Raw genomic sequence first — 18,346 nt, forward strand, 5'->3', positions numbered from 1 at the left:
TCCTCGAACTATGTCTTAGATTTAAGATGTTACTTTTGCACGAAGCATGTGTAAAACATGCTCGTTAGGCATTTGGCAAGGGTTGGCCTCAATCAAGGTTGTTGATTTGGTTCTAACCCAAACCAACTCTCCTTTTCTAGGCCGACTACGACCTCTAGTTGTAGTTTTGGACCACATCATATTTCTTGTTGATAAGAAGAATGGAAAAATTAGAGGTATACTTTGATAAATGACAAATTTATTTTTAAATTGACAAAATAGCAAAACAAAAAATTTTTAAATAAAAAATGGGAGGACAATGTCTTAAATGCTCCTATGTGATTTCTAAATACACTTGTAACAAAATCCACAAATACCCTATAATTAATACTACCTATGTACCCATACTTGAATATTCTAATTTCTCCCAAAAAAGAAAATAAACCATCAAATCATCGGGAAGATATCACATCCCATTCAATTTGTGTATGCCACCATTTCATATCCCATTCATTATTTGGAGTTTGGAAGCAATTGAAATCCCTAGCATCTCCTTCTTCACTTTTGAAAACCCTAGCATTTATTTGTCTCATCTCCTTTCCTTCGATTAGCATCTCCTTTCCTTCACATCCTCTTCGTTCGCGCCGTCATATCTTCTTCTTCAATTAGCATCTCCTTCGTGCCGTCATATCTTTGTTCACCGTTCGTCGTTCCTGACTTTTCGGTTCACCGTTCCTTGCGTTTCGTTCGTCATTCATCACTTCTTCGTTCGCGATTGAATCTTTAACGTTGAAGAATGGTTCGGCTTCGTCTTGTTGACATAATTTTAGAGATTCAAAGCAATAATAGTCTTAACTAAATTAAGGTGTACAATTTGAATTTAAAAAAAAATAAAATTTTGAATTAAAACGATGACCTATGGAGTCAAATTAGGGTGGGATACATATCAAACATTATATGTGGCATAATTGTGGGGATTCAAACTAAGAATCTAAAATTAATGTGTACAATTTGTATTTTAAAATATTGTTAAATTTTTTAATTAAAATTAATTTTACAATAAATAACAATATATATATAAATTCGTTGGAAGGTTCGATTAATATATATATATATATGTACGTTCTTTCATAAATAATTTGAAAAATAAAAAATGCTAAAATTAAGGGATTATCCATTCTATTTGACGTAAGTTTAGGAATGCAAGTTAAGAATCTAAAATTAATGTATCGGACATGTGCCTTAGTTCATTATATTCGTATGTTTATTGTACTCATATGTATTATTCTCTCTTATGGTTAAATTCAAACAATTTTATCCCACTAGGAGTTTTAGTCCAAGTGGGAGTTTGTTAGAATTTATGTTCTAAGACTCGTAATTTGTAATCATATTCTATTCAATAAAATCATCATTGAGAAATTGAATACTATAATCTTAAATCCAATAAACTAAAATCTCAAGACTATTTTTGAGTAAACTTGAACTTTATGTAGAGACATAAACATGGATTAAGTTCGAGTAAATAGCCTAAATAGTCTATAGTATATGAATAAAGGTTGGCGCCTTATTCAGAGATACTATGGATGTGGCTCGCTTTGTAATTAATATAAACGATGTAATTCTAAATCGTTCATGTAGAGACATGAAAGTGGGGGCATCCTATATAAAAGGTTTAGATAAGACAGAACCATGAAATAGTCACTTTTACGTTATAACTCGTTTACTGTTTAAAACTGACTATCTCGATTATTGATGACCAAGATAACTTAATATTAATCCTGAGCTAATTGTGAACTCATATTCACACGAGATTATCCTTAGATCTGCATATGTGAGGGCAACTCATTAGCGTTGGCCCAATAAGCTTCCCATTTCAGGGGTAAGATCGGGTGGATAGTTGGGAGCATAGGGTGTACGACGAAATTCACTCTTACCTGCTTTAAGGTTAGTAGATACATGTTCCCTTAAAACTTGAATTCAAGTCTTGAACAAAGGGGCCCCACCCTCTCATTGGCCCGAGAGGGATTTGATTTATAGGTTGAACCTTAAAACCAATTGTTCAATAGTAGACCAGTGAGACTTAAGGAAAAAGATATAGTATTTAGGGTAAAACGGTACTTTTCGACCCAACCAAACTTACAAACAACCTGTGAAAGATTAACTTACTAATCATGTTTAATTAAATGTTAAATAAATTAGAATCCATATTAATTATTTATGTCCATTTGATATAACCACAATTAGTAAGTTAATCCTTCACAGGTTGTTTGTAAGCTTGGCTAGGTCGAAAAGTACCATTTTACCCCCAAAACTACATCTTTCTCCTTAAATCTCACTGATCCACTATTGAACAATTGGTTTTAAGGTTCAACCTATAAACCGAATCCCTCTGGGGCCAATGAGAGGGTGGGGCCCCTTTATTCAAGACTTGGATTCAGTCCTTAAAGGAACAACCTATCTACTAACCTTAAAGCGGGTAGGAGTGAATTTCGTATTGCACCCTATGTTCCCAATTATCCACTGGATCTTACTCCTTGAAATGGAAGACTTATTAGGCAAATGCTAATGAGTTGCCCTCACCTATGCAGATCTAAGGATAATCTCGTGTGAATAGGAGTTCACAATTAACTCAGAATTAAGATAAAGTTACCTAAGTCATCAATAATCGAGATAGTTAGTTTTAAATAGTAAACGACGTTATAACGTAAAAGTGACTATTTCATGGTTCTCTCTTATGTAAATCTTTTATATATGATGCCCCCATTTTCATGTCTCTACATTAATGATTCATGATTACATCATTTGTATTAACTACAAAGCGGGCCGCATTCATAGTATCTCTAGATAAGGCACCTAACCTTTATTGAGAAATTGAATACTATAATCTTAAATCCAATATAATGTATTTATGTATGTTTTTTCATAAATAATTTGGAAAATAAAAAAAAACTTAAAATTAAGGGATTATCCATTATATTTGGCATAATTTTATGAATACAAATTAAGAATCTAAAATTAATGTATTTATGTATATTTTTTTATAAATAATTTAAAAAATAAAAATATGGTAGAATTAATGGACTATCCATCATCTTTAGCATAATTTTAGGAATTCAAATTAGGAATCTAAACTCAATGTATTATGTATATTTTTTTCGTAAATAATTTAAAAAATAAGAAATGGTAAAATTAATGGATTATCTATTATCTTTGGCATGATTTTAGGAATTCAATTTTGAATCTAAAATTAATTAATTTATGTATGATTTTTAGTAAATAATTTGAAAAATAAAAAATGGTGAAATTAATTGATTGTCCTTTATGTTTGGCATAATTTTAGGAATTCAATTTAAGAATCTAAAATTAATGTATTTAAGTATGTTTTACATAATTTTAGGGATTCAATTTAATAATTTAAAATTAATATATATAATCTGGATTTTAAAATAGTGTTTTAATTTTGAATTAAAACTAAGGGTGGAAAATAATGTAATAGATAATGTTAGAATATCAAATATGTATTAAGTATTTTTATGTATATTTTTCATCAATAATTCGAAAAATAAAAAATGCAATATTTAAAGTTATTTTTGAAGTTATTTTAGGAAATTTAAATTCAAATTGACGATTTTAGGGGATGGTGTAGATTGAAATTGTTATTATTAATTTGTAATATGTATTATTTAATTTTTTTATAAATAATATGAAATATACAAATTTGTTAATTACTTGATTTTGTATCTTAATAATTAAAAGATGTTGAAACTAATGTCATATCTTTATATATTGTTGGAACAATATAATATTTTTTTTTGATTTAGTTAAAAATTATAATAAATGAGTGTTTACAAATACACTGTATTCCTGATATGTGATATTTTGTTTGATTTTTTGATCTAAAAAAATACACTGTATTTGTCTATGGACAATTGTCATCCGTGGAGGGGTAAATTCGAGCAAAAAAAAATGAAAAAAGTATTATGTCGGTTAGTTTTGCCATAAATCAAAATAATTTAGTAATTTGCTATTTTTATTTTTTCTATCCATAAATTTGCTATTTCTACCGTTTTTCCTATTTCTTTTTTTTTTTTTTTTATTTAGATGTCAATTATATTCTTTTGTCTAACATTACTCTTAACGATTATCAATTATGGATCAGCCCTTATTATATCTTTTTTTATGAAAACAAGATCATAAATTTTAAGACTAGAATATTAATCATTAATTTTTGTTTATTTTCAAATCAATAGTGGATTTCCATTTCCAAATTCAAAATTGATGTAAAGAGTTTTAAGGAGAGTTTGTGATGAGGATATGAGTTAAATAGGAATTCAATTTAGTATTTGGGAGATCAATTTTGAACGTCAACAATATTCTATAATCATGCACACCAACTCAGTAACTGTGCATTCAGGCTTCATCACACCAACTGAGACACTTCCGCCGTTGTTACTCTTGCCAACTACCTTAGTAACTTGGCAAACTTTCGTTGGCAGCCTTCATCCACTTTGACAATCATTATTTTAATTTTTCTTAGTATCTACTCTTTTATAGTCCTTCTTTATAGAAATTTGATATTAACAAAAACGCTTTTTCCATATACCTAAATTAGGGGCGGATTTATTAAAGGATCAGGGGGACACGTGCCCCTCTCATATTATCGATTTTTGTATTTTAATATTAATTTTGAAGTGTCAGACTATAATATATACTAAACAATGCTTTATTTTCTTAAAATTTTAGTTTTGGTATAGTGTCTATGTTCCCATTTGTATTCCAAATATCAATATTTTTGTTTCCTAAATATCAAAATTTTTCCTAAATTGTCACAAAAATGCTCCAAGGATATTGAAGTCGCGACTTTGAAAAATGCTCCAAATAATTTGAAATTGATTGCACCTGATATTCAAAAAGATATCGTAAACTTTAACAGTTTAGTTACAATGTTCTCTTCAATAGTTGATGTGCTTGAGACAATTGTGGACAGTGGATCAAATTCAGAACAAAAATATAAAGCACAGATTCTAATGACTTCAATTTTGTCATTTGACTTTGTTTTCAATATGCATCTCATGAAAAATATGTTGGGAATCACAAATGACTTGTCTCAAATCTTACAAAGAAAAGATCATGATATTGTAAATGCAATGAATTTAGTCAACATTTATAAAGGTAGACTGTAAGCAATGAGAGAATATGGTTGGGATTCATTATTTGAAAGAGTTTCTTATTTCTGCAATAGTCATGATATTAAAGTTCTTAAAATGGATGCTATGTTTTTAGTTTGAGGATGAAAAAGTCGAAAATCTCAACCAATTACAAATTTGCATCATTATCGTGTTGAAGTCTTCTATACTGTCGTTGATATGCAACTTCAAGAGTTGAATAATCATTTTACTGAATCAAGTACTGAATTGCTTCTCTGTATGGCTTGTTTGAATCCGAGTAATTCATTTGCTACTTTTGATAGACAAAAACTTAGTCGACTTGCTCAATTTTATCCAAGAGACTTTTCAGCTATTGAACTCTCTATGCTTGAGGATCAATTTCAAAATTACATTATTGATATGCGTTCAGAGTTCGTTGAACTAAAAAGTATTGGTGATCTTGCAATGAAAAAGGTCGTTACGAAAAGAGATAAGGTCTACCCATTAGTTTATCGATTACTCACATTGGCGTTGATTTTACCGGTTGCAACAGCTACTATAGATAGAACATTTTATGCTATGAAGATTGTGAAGACTCGTCTGCGCAACCGAATGGAAGATCAATGGATGAGTGATTGTCTTATAGCTTATATTGAGAAAGATTTATTGGATGAGTTAGATAATAAACTTATCATGGATCGATTTCAAAACATGAAAACTCGTAGAGGACAATTGTAATACGTATTAAATTAATTAATCTTTGAATTTTTTTTTTTTTTTTTACATTTTTAGTGTGTTTATTATATAGTGTCCCTATATAAAATTCATGGATACACCACTGATCCAAATAAATAAAACTTGTACATAAAAATACTTTTGAAAACAAATTATCGCATTTTTATTTTAAACAATTTGTGTGAAAAGAGTTTAAAATGAAAATGAAGTAATATTAAAAAAAATTTCAAATAAAAGCTTGTATCATGGTTAAAAAAAATAAGTATGATTAACTGGAGTTTGATTGAGAGGCAGAAGGAAGTTGTCGAACCTAACTATTAGATAGAAGATTTGGATGGACATTTATGTAAATTTTTTTCACAAAAGGACTTGGTCGTTTCACTACAAGAAATGGAGGATCTCCTAATGTAGCAAATCGTCGAGATATAAATAAAAATGTGTCGAAAAATGATCTCCTGACGCATAAAAGCTTGTCATGCGAAATACATCGAGAGAAGATTTTCAACGCAGGAAATGAAGCGCATTGAGAGTTTTCAACTCTCGACACTGCTATGAAAACGCGCTTTCAGTACAACGTCACGAGTTCCTTAATTTCCGACGTCGCTATGAAAACGCATTAGGCATATCTACATGCACTTATGTGTGTACACACTACAAGAAATATGGTTTTCGCCAACAAATATTTTTCCTAATGCTATAAAAATCATTACTTTGGAGAAAAAAGTTTTTCCTAGACCCTTTATGTAGCGTTAGAAAAAATGGACTCTATCGACGACTTGTTCCCAACACTAAAGTTAGTGTCAGGATTGTTGATGTCATTTTTTGACCATCGACCTAAAAATTGTAAGAAAATTATTTTTCTAATCACATAACTAGGTCGAAGAATAAGACATTTCTTACATATTTTTAGGTGCAAACCATGTAATATGCCATCAATATGGTCATTATGGTACAATTATATTCTCAATTAGAATATAAATCCAAATTTTATTTGTACCAATGAATATATCAATATAATATACTTTTTTCCACATAACTACAAATGTCACATCCGCGAATTTGTAAAATGATTATTGAATTGAAAAAAGTAATAAAAAATTGCAAGACCCAAAAGTAAACTATAAACCTTCCTTTTCCAAAACTCCCAACACTACATGTGTTATGTATACTTCAAAATAAATTTTTTTTAAAAAATGCAATCCATATTTTATTAAAAATGTAGATGTAGAATTTTTGTATAAATTTTTTTATAGGGAAATAATTATCATAAAAACTATTATTTATGTAAAAAAAAAAAAAAAAACATCAAATACTCTCACTAATACGTAAATCCGACATCAAATACTCTGAATGATATGTAAATCCAACTTTTAACATATGAATTCAAACACCTAAATCTAGATACAATAAACTCTACAAACACATATATAAGCTTTACTTATATATAACTTCAACTTAACTCTGATCGTAACAATGTAATAGTACAACTTATATAATTTAAAGTTGTTAGAAAATCAATAGAAAAAAGGTAAAAACTATTGGGTAAATCGTATGAAGTAAAAAGTTTAAGTTTTCTTAAATATCATTTTTTAAATAGTAATAAAATTATTGTTGGGAGTTTAAGATTTTATAAAAATAACATAACTTAGCATTATTGATGTAACAAAGTTTAAAATATCAATATCAATAAAAATATATAAAAAAAAAAATCGAGGTTGAGGTATGTATTTTTCTTAAAATTTCTAAATAAGTATATAAATCAGTAAACAAACATTTTACCTCTTATTATTTATATGAAATCCACAAAATTTTCTTAGATTTATTTCATGTTTCATCCATTTTTTTAATGATACAATCAGAATATGGATTTATTGTCTAAGTTAAATTTATGGGTATGTGAAAAATATCCACATGTTCTCAACAATTTAATAGCTTAGATAAAAATAATAAGAAGAAGAAGAAAACAGATCAATACAAGTCCATTTATTGAGAAAAAAGTTCAAAATTGCCCCATCTTTTTAAACAGAGAGGGATAAGTTTCTAATAATAATAATAATAAAAAAAAAATGTTAAAAGGACAACTTTTTTATTTTTTCTTTTCTTTTCTTTTAAATGCAGTGTAAATGTTAAAGAAACTACCGGTGGGTTTCTTTTGTTAAGAATACATTTTTTCCAAAAACTTTTTTTATAAAATAAGTTTAAAATCTAAACACTCGTGTTTAAATATTTACATGCAAAATTGTGTTTAGTTTGTTCTATACTAACGATGTTTATACTTAAGTCAAATTATCATAAAGAAATATCTTGAATTTTTTTTTAGAAATATATTTTAAAATTAATAACACGTTATCTTGAAATTATTAATTTTTTAGTTATTAAACTAGACATTAATTTCATTTTTTTTGTATTAATTTTTTTGGATAATTCAATTTTAGAAGTACAAATATATTGAAATGTAAATACATAACTAAAAAAATTGATTTCCAACAGCAAAATATAAATAAGATCAATAATTTTTTTGAAACAGTATAATATCAACTAGAAAAAAAAGTGTGTAATTCGATCACATTCTTCATTCATTTTCATTTCACGAACTGAACGATCATGTTCTTAATTGATTTCTTCAAAATTCTTTCACAAATGCTAAAACGAAGTAGATGTGGTTGAGAAAAGAATATTAGCAAATCTCTATATTTAAAACGTTGATAAAATATTAAAAATATTTAAGAATAATAATAATAAATGAAAAAAATGACGAAGTGAAAAATAGATAGGAAAAAGAAAAGAAAAAATAGACGAAGAAAAATAGATATTTGGGAGGGATTCCTCGTTAAACACCAAATGGACATTTATTCTAAAATTTGGTTTAATGTATTTTATCTAAAATGATTTATTTTCATAATCTCATTTTTCTAAAAATTATTTTAAACTAATATCAAATACCACAATTTATCTTAAAATAAATTATTTTAAAAATTAAACACTTCAAAAATCAATCCAAAAATATCCTGCTTTTTTTTTAATTCTTTTATTTGTTATTTACTTTCTATCGATGTTTTAAAAAATTATTCTAGATTTTAAAACCTAAAAAGATTACTTTTAGAACTTATTTTTTATTGAAATTTGGCGGTAAGAGATGAAAGGAATATAAACTTAATTTTGAAAGAAAAAATCGAAACGATTACTGAATAAACCTAAATTACAAGTTGAGTTTTCTACTTTAAAATTTGTGTGAGTTCATATACTCTATTTATTTATTTGTTTATTTAACACATTCTTAAATTTTCCATTCTTTCTATTATAGATTTCTAAATATAATTAACATTTTAAAAATTAATTAATCAATTTTTTTAAAAATGAAATAAAATGACCAATTAACCATAAATATTATTTTGACAATATTGTATATAGACTTCAAAATCAATTTTTTTTTTATAATCTTTCATCTTTATGTTTAGTAAGCTGTGAATTTACGATAAAACAATATTTTGGTGTATACTATTCTTATCAAGAACATAAAAATTAAATTAAAATATTCACGGGTGTAAGAAGAATTTGTTGTATGAAATACTATAAAAACACCATTAAAGATTAGAGACACATAAATATAAGCAGTATTCAAAGTACATCTAACTATTTTTCTTCAAATTTATATAAAATCATGGAAAAAAATTTCATAATAAAAAATAGGGTACATTGAAAAGAATAAACAAAGACAAATTTAGAGGAATAAAATATGCTACAATATTTCACAAATATTTTAAATTCTTAATTATTTTCATTCATAAAATTTAACAAAATTTATGGATGAATTAGATTTTATCATCGATTTAAAATAAAAGATATATACAAAAGTTTATATATTTATTTACTATAAATATTTTGGACTATGTTTATTATGAATATTAAAACTTATATATTTATACTATTAATTATTTAATTTTTTTATTTAATTCATTTGGTTGCATTTATGAATGATTCTATCTATCTATGTTGTATATGACATACAATTTGAGAAGTTGTATTTTAAATTTAATTAACAAATATAATATCTAAATATTTCAACTAAACTTCGTTTATTTTTTCGTCTTCCGATCCGATTTTGTATGGTTGTACTTTTATCTCCTTCATTTTAAATTTTGTACGGTGAGTTCATTTATTATAAGAACGAAAACTAAATTAACTTTTTTTTAATATTTTGTAAATAGTTTTTACTTTTGTTATTTTTTACTTTTCCTCATTTTATTATAAATAATAATAAATAATCAAATAGGAATTGAAATTGTAAGGTTAATTTTAATAAGGAAACATAGATCGGAAATTGGAGATTGATATATTAAATAATCAATACAGATAAAATTATATATACATTAAAAAGGAAAAGGAAAGAAAATGAAGAAAGAAGCTTGCGAGGATGGGAGCTAGTGGAGATTAGCGGTGCGTGTGAAGGTGGTGAAATTGTACATGCCTCAACTCTTAAGTCTGTATCAAATTTACCATTTTACTTTTTTTTTTTTTTTTTTTTTTTGTCAATTCTATTTTCTCTAGATTATTTTTGTCGATAAATATTAAAATAATATTATTTAAAAAAAAAAAAAACTAAGAATAGAAGAATTTTCATAAAATAGAAAAATATAAATAAAAAAAAAATGTAATGATTGAGAATTTAAAAACTTATTAGATACTTTTTTTTCCGTTTTATAAACCAAATAGATACGATGACTAAATTGGTAATTTGATAAAAAAAAGAAATTAAGGTAAAATCATATTCATTAGCGAACTGAGATCATCCACGTGGGTTCCATGTAAGCAGCGATTTGTTTATATATAGCCCTCGGAGTCTCTCTGCCCCTTCTTTCTCGCTATTGCTGAAGAAGCTGCCCTAGATCGAGCTTCCATTGTCTGAGCAATTCATCATCATCGTTTTCTTTCCTTGCTTCCTTCTTCCCGATTCGATAAGATTATTTATCTCTTCACTCACAACTTCTCTGGATTCCGTTTCTTTTAATCCCTTTTCTCTTTGGTAATTCTCTCCTCTTCCCCTCTCCCCGATTCTTGATTCTTTATCTCTCACCGATCCTTTCCACAATCGATTGTTTTCCCTTATCTTTTCTCCCCGATTACCCTTTTCCCCCTTTCAATTTCCGGGTTTGTGGGTTTTGACGATTTATGTGGACTTCACACGAGCTTTAGGGGACTTGTGGTTGTGAAATTGCGTATATGTTTGAGTTTATCGTTTGGCTGGGGCTGGTTATTGGATTGTGTATAGGGTTCATTGGTCTTGTGTTTTGATGTTTGATTTGTTTTGAGTTTATATCGACTTTTTGTTCTGGAAATGAGGAACGCTCTGTTTGATATTTTACTTGCAACTGTGTGTTGTTGTAATCACTGAGAACAAGGGTGACTGTATTGAAAGATGTTAACTATTAGTTTGCTTATAGGATTGATTTTATGGTCTCAATTGCACTAGTTTGTTCTGTTTAAAATTTTTGTTTTTGTTATTTTTTAAAAAAATATTTAAATGTTGTACCTCATATGGGAAGGTAGACATCGGAGAAATCATTTATCTCTGCAGTTATATAGTATTTGGTTTCAGTTTCATCCTTTTCGGAATTACGTGTGCCATAGAAAACTAAGTAATACAGCAAGCCGTACATTCATTATCAAATGTTTGCTGGCTGCTGCTAATGTAGTTGCTAAGAGCCTGCAACCTTGGTTTCTTCAGGAAAATCAGCAAGATGATGAATTCATGTATTGAAATGCAATTTTGTATTATTCAATTGACTGTGATGCAATGAGAGAACGGCTGTTGTTTATGTAATCCTCTATGTGGAATTTTGTTGACTACGTTTTGTTGTTGTCAACCAACTCTGTAGATGTTGTTCCGTGTTTTTTTTCATGTTTTGGAAAGAGTGGTTTCTTGATTTACAGTGATCAGCATGTCTGCTACAAATAAAAGAGTGCTGGATTGTAGCTCTTGTTCCTATGCGACTTGTTCTTGTGCAGTCTGCTTTATCAATGTTTTCTCTTTCCAATATTATAAACTTTTTTAGGATGGTCACTCTAATCTTTTGGTTTTACTTTAAGAAGTAATGATCTAGTAATTAAGGGCATATTTGGAGGCTCCCTTTTCTTATGCCCTTGTCCAAAATTCCTGTACTGATTTTAATCATATGATAACACAACACAAAGTATGGGTTTCAAATGTATAGACTATAACTTACATAGTATTATGAAAATAGGATGTAATTTCTGAAGTTAGAATTGGTCTCTTACAGTTTTTTTCTGCTATTGCCTGGTTAGGATTGCTCAGCACTTTAGAGCTCTTTTATCTATTTTAGAAGATTCATCATGCCAAAGGAGAGAAGAGATCGCTCTGCATCTCATGATAGGTATAGAGCATCTCCATTCAGTTGCAGCTCCAGCCGTCCTATACGATCTTCACCTAAACTGCCATTGGGAAGTGAGGATAATTTGAGAGAGTGGGAAGAAGTTAGATGCCCTGTCTGCATGGAACATCCTCATAATGCAGTTCTTCTCATATGTTCGTCCCATGAAAAGGGTTGCCGTCCTTACATGTGTGATACTAGTCGTCGCCACTCAAATTGCCTAGATCAATTCTGCAAGTTGTTTTCAGAAACTTCAACAGTAATGCCAGTGCCAGAAGACGTTCAACTCCCAACAGTGAACTCTTCACCAACAATGGAATCTGAGCCCGTGGTTGATGATACACCAGAGGTTCAAAGTGAGGAGATTGAACTTTCTGTGCACCCTTCATCTTGTGAGAATCAGATGCCTCCAAAGCTGGTATGCCCTTTATGCCGAGGGAAGATAAAAAAGTGGGTCGTTGATGACCATGCTCGTCAGTTCATGAATGCAAAATCAAGAAGTTGTTCCTGTGAGACATGTAGTTTCAGTGGAACCTATACAGATCTTAGGAAGCATGCAAGGAAGGAGCATCCTCTTGTGCGTCCATCTGAAGTAGACCCTGAACGGCAGCATAATTGGAGACGGCTTGAGCGACAAAGGGACCTGGGAGACCTTCTGAGCACACTGCAATCATCATTTGGAGAGGATAGAGTTGATGATAGTATTTTACCCATTGATGATGGGGGTTGGCTCACAGTTTTTTTCCTTATACGAGTTTTTAGACCTGAATCCAGTAGAAGGAGCAGCAGTTGGTCTAGTGTATCTAGAGCTAGAGGCCAACCGAGTTTTAGGAGGAGAACAACCCGACTGTGGGGTGAGAGTTATGATGGAGAAATAGGTTCATCTTCTCGAGATGATGATAATGACTCATCAGATGATGGATCAGGGCCATTGAGGCACCATGAGCGTGTACTGCGACAAACGACTCCAGATAATGCACCTTGATGTTTAGTGTACGTGGTTTTATTTTGATTCTCATGCACTGAGGATGGTTGGGCAAAGCAGGTTTTGCTCAATCTGCGTACGGCAGCAGATAGTAATTGGTTACTGCTTCTGTTGTCCTTTTGTTCTCCCAAACGGAAAGAAAGATGGAAGTTGTTTCTTGCTGCCTTTATCATCATGTGTTCCATTGATTCTGGTTCGCTTCTGGTTCGAATCTTGTAATTTACTGGACCTCGAGTCTTTTAATGTCTTTCTTTGGCAGCCCTCGTACTCTCTACATATATTGCTGCAGTTTCAACTTAGTTTCTCTCTCTCTCTCTCTCTCTCTCTCTCTATATATATATATATATATATTCAATTTTCAATAAAAATTACTTTGATTTCTCAGGGGAAGTGGTAAATTCAATCAAATGCTCTTGGACCATCCATCTTCTATGACAACCAAATGGATATCCAGCTTCAAAGAAACAAACATTAAAAGAGGTTCCATCGTTACTGCAAAACTACTAGCTTGATATGATTGAATAAGTAAACTAGCATATCAAACATAATTCACATTACAACTCTAAGCTATATGAATGCAATCAAGTAGCTAAATTTGCCTCTAAGGTGTATGAAAGTGCAAGATAAGCTTTACGATATCGGTTTAAAGAATGTCTGCTTATATTGAATTATGTCATTGTGTTATTAAAATCGTGAAAATTAACTGGGGAAAGGATCTCTTGAAACGAGGATTATGCTACCGGAACAATTGCTTAGTCAAGTATTATGACATTTTTTTTCAAATATCATGAGAACCGGTAGTTTGATTCTCTTCTGACTTGAATTTTCGATATTGATAAAGGCTCTTCCTTGAGTTTGTAATGTGTACACCAGGCTCTTTTAGGTGGTGTTTAGCTTATGTTAGTTTTCTTTTTCTATTTTAGATTGGAACTACATCCAAACCTCCTAATTCTTACAAAAGAGAAAACAATCTACAAAATGCCCTTTCCATATCAAAATCTCTAACGGGATGTCAAAGTTGCAAAAATATGAGTAGCTATGTTTTCTCTTTAATGACAAAAACGAAAAGCATATTATTATTATTATTAACCAAATTCTCAAGTAACACATTTCTCAGCATTACTACATGTCAGTTTATAAGTTAAATATTAGAATATTCTTAAAGCAGTTTTTCACATATGTTTAGTGCGTAGTACAAAAGATATAAAGGTATATTTCATAAGTCATCTATGTCGTTACTAATACAAAGTTTAAAATAAATAATCCTATATATCAAATACAAACACGACTTTCTAATCTCGAGTTAAACCATAATCTAATGAGTTTGTGTTTGAATTTTGGTTTTTTTTTTTTTTTTTAAGGATTAGACCGGACAAAACTGGCACTATGTTTAAAGTTAATTCCTACCCACCAATCAAGGAACGTCACATGCCTATAAACAAATCATGTCTTACACATCTAACAACTTTAATAAATTGCATAAATAAATAAAACAAATAACAATTATTTTGGGCAAGCAATTAGGGGCCTGTCCACTCTACATTATTTATTTATATTAATAGGAAAGTGGCTCTAAACTTAAAGATCCATGGTCCTACTCCTACCCAACAAAATTTCACCAAAATTGAATCATACCCACAAATAACCCAATCTCCTTTCAAGCAACTATCTTCGAATCCAACTCTTTTCTAATGTTTGGTCTTGGGCAGCCACTTTTACTCATATTCCTCCTAGTAAAAACGCTTTCTAAAAAATTATATCTTTAAAATATATTACAATCATATGAAGAATTTGAACGGCGAATTTTTCGATCACTATAACATAATATATCAACTACGTTAGGAGACTCGAGATATATATAGCCTAAGAATGGAATCTTGCTAACTAAATCATAGCTTCTAAAAAAAAAACATAACTCAAGTAATGCAAAGTATGTATCATCAGTTTTGATGTCAAAACTTGGATCTCTTGAAAACATAACTCAGCTAGAAAAATGTGATCGAATTCCGAGAGCATAGTTGAGTGAAAATTGATATGGAAACTTTGAAAGGAGAATAGAGATGGGGATAAAAACTAAAAAAAGGCAGTACTTTGAGTCGAAAGATGGTAGCCATATTTGGGGAGGGCACCAGATGGAACGTTTGGGAGCCCACCTTTCCGTTTATCCTAATTCTCAATGCCACTTTTTTTCTTTTCTTTTCTTTCTTTTCTTTTCTTTTCTTTTCTTTTCTTTTCTTTTTTTTAATTTTTGATTTGATTCAATGTTTCTTTTTATAATATTTCTTCCGAACTCATAAGCTTTTTTTTTTTTTTAATTTTCTATTTTCCCTTCTCGCCGGAGATCAATCTCTTTTCAGTGATTCATGTTTTTTCTCCGATGGGCAGAGAAGGAAAAGGGAAAGGAAAATTGAAACCAAAAAGGTCTTTCTTTTCTTTTTAGATTCATTTGAGATCTTTCAGGGATAGATATTATTGTTGCGGTATATTTTTTTGAAGATGGGAGCTGAGAACACCTCGAAAACGACCCCCGAAAGTGGAGATTGGAACAAGAAGTACGAAACCCAGGTGGTGTTGAACGTTTATGATCTCACCCCTGCCAACAATTATTCCTATTGGTTTGGTTTTGGGATTTTTCATTCGGGTATTGAAGGTGACTGCCATATCCGTTTCTGCGCTTCCCCTTTATGACATCTCTTTCTGATTTTGGTTGGCATTTTGTGCACCCTTTGTGTTTGTTAAAATGTATCTGAAGAAAGATTAGTGAAAACGTTCATTTTCGTTTGGATTTTTTCACTTGTGTTGTTTAGGATGCAAAGTAATCGAAACTTTAGGATAGGAACAAGAGAAAATTGAATTTAGGCACCTTGTGTTAATTATTTTCTTGGATCCAAATTAACTCAGAAGATCTTCCATAGCCTGGATTGGTTAGAAGCTGGTTGTGGATATTTGGAATATTCGTATGAAGATGCTTGATTTGCGATCAATGAGGTGTAGCAAAATCTTTTTTTGTAATTGTCATTGCATATTTGAACGTTCGGGGTTGGCAAATAATTCACAGTGTAGGCTATTTTCTGGCTGATCGCAACCTTTGATTTGATTTTTTGACTGTTTTAGATCTTGTTCTTCTTCCGTTGTTAGCCATTGAATATCTGAGTGACAATGCCTTTGAGACAAACAAAATCACTTGGATTTCTTTGCGTGTGTGTATGTGTGTGTGTATGATTTAGAGATAAGAGAGATCTTTTGGTATGATCTTTATATGCTGTTAACTTGTTGCATTGGTATATGATTGAAGCTGAAACTGGATAGGCAACTGTTTGTATGGAAAATTCTAGATTATGGGCTTGGAAGTCTTTATTCAATGTTATCTTGATATTGTGTGAATTCATTCAAATGTCTTTCATGCTGCACACAGTCCATGGCAAAGAATATGGGTTCGGAGCTCACGACTTTCCTGCTAGTGGAGTTTTTGAAGTAGAACCAAAGAGCTGTCCGGGTTTCATATACCGATGTTCTGTCACGTTGGGACATGTTGATATGCCTCCCTCTGAATTCAGAACGTTTATTGAAACTATTGCTTCTGAATATCATGGAGATACATATCATCTTATTTCCAAGAACTGTAATCATTTCACAGATGATGTCGCATGTAGATTGACTGGGAAAAGGATACCTGGATGGGTTAATCGGCTTGCTCGGATGGGTAACAGTTTTCACAATTAAGTGGTTTTTGGTCTCTATCCAGTAGATCATTGTTCACTTCCTTTTGCATTCATCTTTTTATTAAATTCCTTGCCGTTATCGTATAACATATTGCCATTGAAATGTGGAAGAAGACCTTTAAAAGAGCCACTTCTTTATACATTCATCTGACATCTTAAATAAAAACTGTATCGCTTGCGTACTTTCTGCTTAAAAGAAGATGTCTGCAATTACAACTCTGGTTGAATTCATTTGCCTTCCAAATATTTTATTTAAAAATGGCAGAAATGTTTGTACTTCTATGTATGTTGTACTTCTATGTTATGAAACTATCTTATATATTACAAGCTGTAACTCCAATGATAATGGTTTGTTTCACTTCATTGATTCATTTTCAGTCTTTACTCTTATGGAAATATAGAATGGATTATGTTAGTTCACTGTAATAACCTTTACTTAAGCACGTTTATGGATATCGCCAGTTAGATGTCAAGCTAGGTCTCTCCATTCATCTGCACGAGTGAAAGTGAATTCTGCTAACTTGTTCTTCTGGCGAAAACTTCAGGTGCTTTGTGCAGTTGTTTGCTTCCTGAAAGTCTTCAAGTAACTACGGTCAAACAATTGCCCGAGTTCCACGAATACTCAGGTTTGTGTTCTTTTACTTGACGTTTATGCCTTCTTGAATTGATTTCAAACTTGCTCGTCTGATAAAAACGTATGTAGTTAAAACTTGAATCCAACGAAGTATGCTGTTATTAGCATTACCATTTGGGGTTTGTTTCCTCCAGAGGAAGAATGCATCTCCGAGTCTCTGTCACTCAGCACTCGGCAAGTGTCGGCAGAAGTCGATGACGATGAGGAGAGGCGGCTGCTGACACTATCGCCTGGGGCTACCGACGTTGCTTTTGTCAAAGAATCTCACAACTGAAGGAGCAGGCAGACAGTCTCTTTTATTGCTTACAAATCTCATCCCAAGCGCTCTATAAACCTGTCTCGATTGCAAAAGTAATATCTGTTTCGCTTCTTTGTATCAAATGGTTGGAAATAGATTGTTTGTTTTTCATTAAGTAGCTGTTGATACTTTCGAGCTTTAATCGACCCAGGAAAGTCTAGAGATCAATTTGTATGTTGTTTCATTTCCATATCCTTAGAAATGATGAGACTTTTGTCTCAGTTTGCAAAACAATTCTTAGATATTGAGTTTCTATATCATATTATATCACAACATTGTTACTTAGTATTATGCTATAACATTAATCAGTGAATAATTTACCTTTGGAAACATGCCAAAATAGTTTGATAAAAAGTCTTATATTTTCAGGCAAAGTTTACTCTGAAGTACCAAATATCATTTTGGTTGCCAATACAGAAATTCCAATTTCTAGACGAACCTTTTATCTTGAGGAATA

General features: G+C 30.5%; 2 protein-coding genes across 4 annotated transcripts; both read left to right on the plus strand.

The window, feature by feature from the left end:
• Positions 1-10,707: 10,707 nt before the first annotated feature.
• LOC103502737 (uncharacterized) lies at positions 10,708-13,534 on the plus strand. Of its 2 annotated transcripts, none has more exons than XM_008466794.3 (2): positions 10,708-10,884; positions 12,175-13,534. In XM_008466794.3, the coding sequence occupies exon 2, from the start codon at positions 12,213-12,215 to the stop codon at positions 13,233-13,235; it is 1,023 nt and encodes a 340-aa protein (XP_008465016.1). In that variant the 5' UTR covers positions 10,708-10,884; positions 12,175-12,212; the 3' UTR covers positions 13,236-13,534. The 2 variants fall into 2 exon arrangements, with proteins under 2 accessions (XP_008465016.1, XP_008465015.1); XM_008466793.3 differs by having other exon boundaries at positions 10,709-10,884; positions 12,165-13,534.
• A 1,555-nt stretch (positions 13,535-15,089) lies between these two features.
• LOC103502736 (deSI-like protein At4g17486) lies at positions 15,090-18,174 on the plus strand. 2 transcript variants are annotated; one of them, XM_008466792.3, is made up of 4 exons: positions 15,090-15,885; positions 16,651-16,938; positions 17,503-17,583; positions 17,726-18,174. In XM_008466792.3, exons 1-4 carry the CDS (start codon positions 15,732-15,734, stop codon positions 17,863-17,865), a joined length of 663 nt encoding a protein of 220 aa, XP_008465014.1. In that variant the 5' UTR covers positions 15,090-15,731; the 3' UTR covers positions 17,866-18,174. The 2 variants fall into 2 exon arrangements, with proteins under 2 accessions (XP_008465014.1, XP_016903303.1); XM_017047814.2 differs by having other exon boundaries at positions 15,155-15,885; positions 17,661-18,174.
• The last annotated feature ends 172 nt before the right edge of the window (positions 18,175-18,346 follow it).

Source organism: Cucumis melo, chromosome 2 (assembly GCF_025177605.1).
Source record: "Cucumis melo cultivar AY chromosome 2, USDA_Cmelo_AY_1.0, whole genome shotgun sequence".
NCBI lineage: Eukaryota > Viridiplantae > Streptophyta > Magnoliopsida > Cucurbitales > Cucurbitaceae > Cucumis > Cucumis melo.

Bases quoted from the DNA above. Each gene is read 5' to 3' on its own strand.
- LOC103502736 (XM_008466792.3), top strand. From the start codon at position 15,732: ATGGGAGCTGAGAACACCTCGAAAACGACCCCCGAAAGTGGAGATTGG. The intron at 15,886-16,650 runs GTGACTGCCATA...TGCTGCACACAG, and splicing joins TTTTCATTCGGGTATTGAAG to TCCATGGCAAAGAATATGGG. The intron at 17,584-17,725 runs GTTTGTGTTCTT...TGTTTCCTCCAG, and splicing joins CGAGTTCCACGAATACTCAG to AGGAAGAATGCATCTCCGAG.
- LOC103502737 (XM_008466794.3), top strand. From the start codon at position 12,213: ATGCCAAAGGAGAGAAGAGATCGCTCTGCATCTCATGATAGGTATAGA.